The sequence below is a fragment of the Carcharhinus amblyrhynchos genome, chromosome 25 (assembly GCF_965287045.1).
Source record: "Carcharhinus amblyrhynchos chromosome 25, sCarAmb.v2.hapA, whole genome shotgun sequence".
Lineage (NCBI taxonomy): Eukaryota > Metazoa > Chordata > Chondrichthyes > Carcharhiniformes > Carcharhinidae > Carcharhinus > Carcharhinus amblyrhynchos.
In genome coordinates this window covers 10,165,502-10,171,594 of record NC_137348.1, presented here as the reverse complement: position 1 = coordinate 10,171,594, position 6,093 = coordinate 10,165,502, and the positions used below count along the sequence as shown (strand labels likewise).

At 46.2% G+C, this 6,093-nt stretch overlaps 1 protein-coding gene across 3 annotated transcripts in view; it reads right to left on the bottom strand.

Annotated features, from left to right (window-relative positions):
- Positions 1 to 2,839: 2,839 nt before the first annotated feature.
- The window catches only part of LOC145358415 (adenylate kinase isoenzyme 1-like), a 150,814-nt gene continuing 147,560 nt past the window's right edge, over positions 2,840 to 6,093 (bottom strand). For all 3 annotated transcript variants that reach the window (XM_080212466.1, XM_080212465.1, XM_080212464.1), the window contains one exon: positions 2,840 to 5,472. In XM_080212466.1, the coding sequence (XP_080068592.1) occupies positions 5,404 to 5,472 (69 nt within the window). In that variant the 3' untranslated portion in view covers positions 2,840 to 5,403. The remainder of the gene's footprint in view (positions 5,473 to 6,093) is intronic.

Genomic DNA, 6,093 nt, shown 5'->3' with positions numbered 1-6,093 from the left:
GGTCCCCAGAACATTACCCTGGGATCTCTGGATTACTTGTCCAGTGTATACCGTGCTGTATCTGCAGAATGACCATTGTACTATCAATAACATAAGCGAAAGGCAGGAAAGATCACGGCGGGGGAGGAACGTGAGAGGTGAGGGAAGGATTGCTCATCAGACATCAAACGTTCCTTATTTTATTATTTTTTAACTCCATCCTTAAAGTTACAAAGCTACCGCTCAAGGGTGGACTGGAAAACCCAAATTTATTCCCTGCTTGCTTCAAAACCCAAATTCAAAATCTAATTAAATCCAATTCATTCTCCCCAAAAGAGAGACAAACAAGATCCAAGCTGACAAGATAAGGCATCGCACCCCATCCTGGGCTTGATCTGATGCTTGATCTTAGCCGAAAGGTTGAGAAGCTTCCTCTTTTCTTTGCACTGTCTGGAAGACAGTGGAAGGACAGGAAGCCGTTGGGTTCACCATGTCCATTCCATCTGGATACCTCCACTCCATGTCTCTCTCTCTCTCTCTGTCCTTTCTGCTTCATGTTACAATCCAGGAGGAGAGAGCTTTAATGCAAAGGAACATTCATTTTAACCAGATTAATCACTATTTTATGCATATTATGGCTATGATTTTACCACTTCGCCATACCCATCAACGGGTGGAGCAAGCCGGTAAAATCGAGGAAGAGCCAAAAAAGTCCCGATTGCACCCAGTTTCTCGGTTCTCACCAAAACCAGATTTCCAGCGCCGTCAGCCTCTCGTTCTGGCAAGAAGCCCAATAATTTAACCAATTTTATTTAAGTTGAGTTTTCCATGGCAATAATGAGCCTGGCGCTCAGTCGTCCACGTTCACTCACCTTTATGGTCTGACCATGTTCTTTCCAGCAAGGAAATCACCTGCTCTCCACGAACAGGGAGTAGTCCTGTTGCCCTCGCTGGTATAACTGAAAGCCACTGAGGCCCCCTCCCCATAGAGGCCAAGGGCAATGGGGTGCCCCTTGGGCAGTGGCAACCTGGTATTGCCAATCTGGCACCTTGGCACTGCCCATCGGGTCTATGTGGATGGGGACTGAAGAGGTGGGGTCAGGCTGGACGGCCAGATCGGGGAAGGAGGGGGACTGCTGTGCACTCTACAGCGTCGACTGCTATTTGTGGAAGAGAATTCCAAACATCTACCATGTTTTGTGTGTAGATGTGCTTCCTAACATCTCCTCTGAACAATCTGGCCCTGATTTTTTGGCTTTTTCCCCTTGTTCTAGAATCTCCAACCAGTGGAAATAGTTAATTTTTATCTACTCTGGATTTTCCTGTTAATATCTTGAAGGTTTTGATCAAATCACCCTTAATCTTTTAAAATCTAGAGAAAACAGGCCTAATTTGTATAATCTCTCCTCATAATGTAATCTCTGAAGTCCTGGTATCATTCTTATAAACCTACATTGTACTCAGTCAAAGGTCAATATAGCCTTCTTATAGGTGCATTGGCCATGATAAATTGCCCCTTAGTGTCGGGGGAGGGTGGGGTTGAGTGGGACTGTTGTTGGTGCAGGGCCAAACAGCTTCCTTCTGCAATGTAGGGATTCTACGATCAATCCATGTTTGCTCTCCCTGATTAACTTTTCAAGGAGTTCTGATCTCTATCCTTGATTATAGATGCCAGTAACTTCCTGACCACAGATGTTAGACTAACCACTCTATAATTCCCTGATTTTCTTCTTTTACCCTTTCCAAAAAGTAGTGACATGAGCAATTTTCCAATCCAGAGGGATGACGCCTGGATCCAGGGAACTCTTAAAGATTATAGTTGGGGCATCTCCAAAGTGTTCCCCTGCTTCCTTTAGTACCCTTGGATAGAAACCATCGGGTCTTCTGGATTTGTCACTCTTTAGTTCCATTAATTTCATTATTGATGTTTTACTTATGTGAATTTTATTTAGGCCCTGTCCCTGATCCATTATTCATTTCCATGATACCTCATCCAAGCCAAACGTACAGAAGCAGTGGATGGGCAAAGGGTGAAGAAGTCAGAGTGAATGGACAGAGTTGACAAAGGCTCCATGATCCAAATGACCTTCTGTGCCACTCGATGATGATTGGGTAGCTGGAAATGAGAGGTGTGATGATCCATGGTTTTAAGAGAGCGCAACATAGGTTGGTATGTGTAATGGCGGGGTTATTTTCTTGACTCAAGTCTTGTGCATCCCTTCAGTTCTGTTATAAACTGGTGCTACCTAATGCTACCTGAGGTAAATAGGAACCACATTCTCCAACAGCAAACAAAAGGAGCGGCATGGTGATTAGCACTGCTGCCTCACAGTGCCAGGGACCTGGGTTCGATTCCTGACTTGGGTCAGTGTCTGTGCGGAGTTTGCATGATCTCCCCGTGTCTGTGTGGGTTTCTTCCGGGTGCTCCAGTTTCCTCCCACAGTCCAAAGAGTGCGGACTAGGTGGAAAGACCATACTAAATTGCCCCTTAGTCATGACGTGGAGATGCCACCGTTGGGCTGGGGTGGGCACACTAAGAAGTCTCACAGTACCAGATTAAAGTCCAAAGGGTTTATTTGGTATTGCGAGCTTTCAGAGCGCCGCTCCTCCATCAGGTGACTCACTTGATGAAGGAGCACTGCTCCGAAAGCTCGTGATAACAAATAAACCTGCTGGACTTTAACCTGGTGTTGCCCCTTAGTGTCAGGGGATTAGCAGGGAAAAAATGTAGGGTTATATGGATAGGTCCTGGGTGGGATTGCAGTTGATGCAGACTCAATGGGCCAAATGGCCTCCATCTGCACTGTAAGCGTTCTAAAGTGCACATCCAACAACAGTGGAAAGACTTCACGACACAATGGCGAGGTCAGTTTTGTTTTATTAAATTTACATTCAATCACCTCCCTCCAGTCCAGTGATCTGTTGAGGTTCCAATAAACACTGGTACAAGTTTGGGTTCATCTCTAACCGCGTTAGAGGGGAAAAGAAAGACTGCTGGTTTGATTGGCGACACAGGAAGACAAAGAATGTTGCACGCCTACAACTGGTTTGAATACTTCTAGAAATCACGAATGCCTTGAACTCACAATGTGCGATATTGGTGAAGAACACTTTGACAGAACTGTGTGAAAGTCCTTTGCTAATATTACAAAGTCTTCAGTCATTAACAGCGGAATTAAAAACATCAAAGAAAATTCAGACGAGAGCAATAAACGTTGTTCTTTTATCAATTGTCCACTGCATGATTTCGCTGAGAAGATGATTGTTCTGGATTTTATTTTGCTGTGACGCCGTGGGGCGGGATTGTCTGGCCGTGTTTGCCCCAAAACCGGAAAATCCCACCCCAAGGTCAATGGACCTTTGCATGGTCCACCCACCCCTCCCCCCCCCCACCACTATGATCCCCATGGCAGGTGGGATGGGGAAATTTCCCCTCAGTGATATCTCCCACCACACACCACTTTGTTCTGTCAAACACCGTACAAGGCTTCAGAAAATTGTGACCCTTGATTTACAAAGGGGGAAAATGGATAGAAGGAACTGTTGTTTAGGAGGTTTCAGGATGTGGATTGTCCCACAGTAAGACATTGGGTGGAATTAACTGGCCCCATCGTAGCGGAGTGGGGGTCGGGGTTTTAGAGGAGGAGGGTGCAGGGGGGGCCGGAAAATGCGGTGAACCATTCAAATTGACTTGAGCGGGACTGGAAAATCCCACTGTTTGGGAGGAGCAGAAAAACCTCACACATAGCCCACCCCGGCAACAGTCTCTCCCTTTGATCCTGTACATGAAGGAGTACGCAGAACCCTGCAGAGGGACTGCACTCACTAGCCTGCCTCAGATTAAAAATATGTAAGACTGCCAGCTTCCTTGAAGTTCATTCTGAGAATATAACACATGGGGATCCTATAACTGCATTTCGTAATAGCCAGCTCCAGAATTTCAAAGGCAGGTCACAGTTCTGTGTGTTAGGCTGTACATAGTCAAAATTATTGGACTTCCTTTTTGAAAATCAGTTCTAAATCTTCAATGGGTGAAACATAAGAGCGAAGAAGAGGAACACGCAACAGGCTATATAAATACAGGTGCTGGCCAGAAAACAAGATGCCATTACAGGGTGTGGAATCCATTGGCTAATTTAACCAAAGCTGGAGAAAGCTAACTTTCAGTAGGGTACAAAGGTTTTCTTTCTCTGTTAATACAGCCCGTTGCTTGCTTCTGAAATCTTTTATCTCTACCAAGGGTCTAGAGTGATAATGGGAACCAAGGCAGGTAGCTTGTGAACACATCAGCCATGGTATCTCATTGAACGGCAGCACAGGGTTGAGGGGCCAAATGGCCTCCTCCAATTTCCTATGCTCCCAAGTCAATTTTGATTTGTCTTGCTGGCATCACCACCCCAGTCTGACACATTGCGAATTGGCCTGATCCAGTATCAAAAAAATGTGGATCAGCCGGATCTCACACATTCCAAAAGCAGTTATGAACCAATGAGGATCCAACTTTTCCTTTGGGAAGTGGGGTGGCGGAGCGAGATGATTTCACCCAACTAGAAACCAAAGTGGGAGGGGAGCAGGGAGGGACGCAAAGTATCTTAGAAGCTCATCGACAAAATGAGACCAATAGACAAAAACAAAAATATATAAGTTAAAATAATGGAAAAGACGGGGAAAAAAAGTGACAGTAACACAAGCTGCGTTACAGCGGGGAAATCAATTGTGTCTGTTTGGAGTTGGGGTTAGGTATCGCAAAAAAAAAGAGTTGTGGTTGGATGAGTTTCATACTTTTAAGATTCAGGTTAATTTCAATGTCATTGTCCACAAACAGGAACCACCCACCACCTCCCCCCCCCCCAACCCCAGATTACCAGCCTGAACCCGACCGAGGAATCCAAGAGACCCTGTAGAGTTGGCAGAATATTGCCAAAACTGCAGAAAATATCCATAAAGGATCCCAAAACCCCAGCAAGTTGTCTTGTTGGGTATTTGCCGGTGATCTGGTGCTGCCGGGCTGGGAACATGAGAAAGCCCTTCTTCTGGGCAGATAAATGTTGATACAAGGCAATGAGAGCTGGAGTCGGAGCGTCGCTTGCCACGAAAGGGTCGCACTGACTTCAAATGATGCCAAGTCCAGTTCGATTCTGTGGATCTTGGTCAGTAGTCTGGTTTTGGGGATGTAAATTTGTCGTTTTGTCTGGCTTGTCCCCAGACACTCGCAGCGGCACTGCGCCATACAGAAATGGATCCAATCAAATTTCCCCAGTGAGAAGTCTTTGGATTCCCAGTCACCTCTTAGCGTGACCAACAAAGCGGACCTTCTTTGTAAGAGTGCCCATGATGGGCTGGAAGTGAGACTCGGAGGGTAAAGGCTTCTCTAAGGGGGTGACGGGGGAGGAGGGATACGGCTGCAGCACTTTGGTCTTCTGTTCACTTCAACGCATCGAGGGCAGTGCAAACTTGGGCAAAGACCTCGTCCACTGTACCCTCCGCATTTATCTAAATGAACAAAAAGGAAAGTAAATCGAAATGTCCATCCTATTTAACACACTCTAAAAAGAACATCTCCTCCCATTTCCGCCCAGGATGACTTCCCTGTCAAAGAACAAAGAAAATTACAGCAAAGGAACAGGTCCTTCAGCCATGCTGTCCGACTGAACTAAAACCCCCACCCTTCCAGGGACCATATCCCTCTATTTCCATCCTATTCATGTATTTGTCCAGATGCCCCTAAAATGTTCTAAAGTACACGTCTACAGGTCCATGTAGTGCCACCTGAGAAGGGCAGCACAGTGGTTAGCATTGCTGCCTCACAGCACCAGGGACCTGGATTTGATTCCCGACTTGAGTCACTGCCTGTGCGGAGTCTGCCCTTTCCCCCTGCGTCTGCGTGGGTTTCCTGCGGGTGTTCCGGTTCTCTCCCACAGTCCAAAAGACGTGCTGGTTGGGTGCACTGGCTGTGCTAAATTCTCCCACAATGTACCCGAATAGGCAGCAGACTGTGGCAACTAGGGGATTTGCACAGAAACTTCACAGCAGTGTTAATGCAAGCCTACTTGTGACACTAATAACAAAACTTTAAAAATGGCAATTCTTGAATGCACGAGCTGGACCGTGATG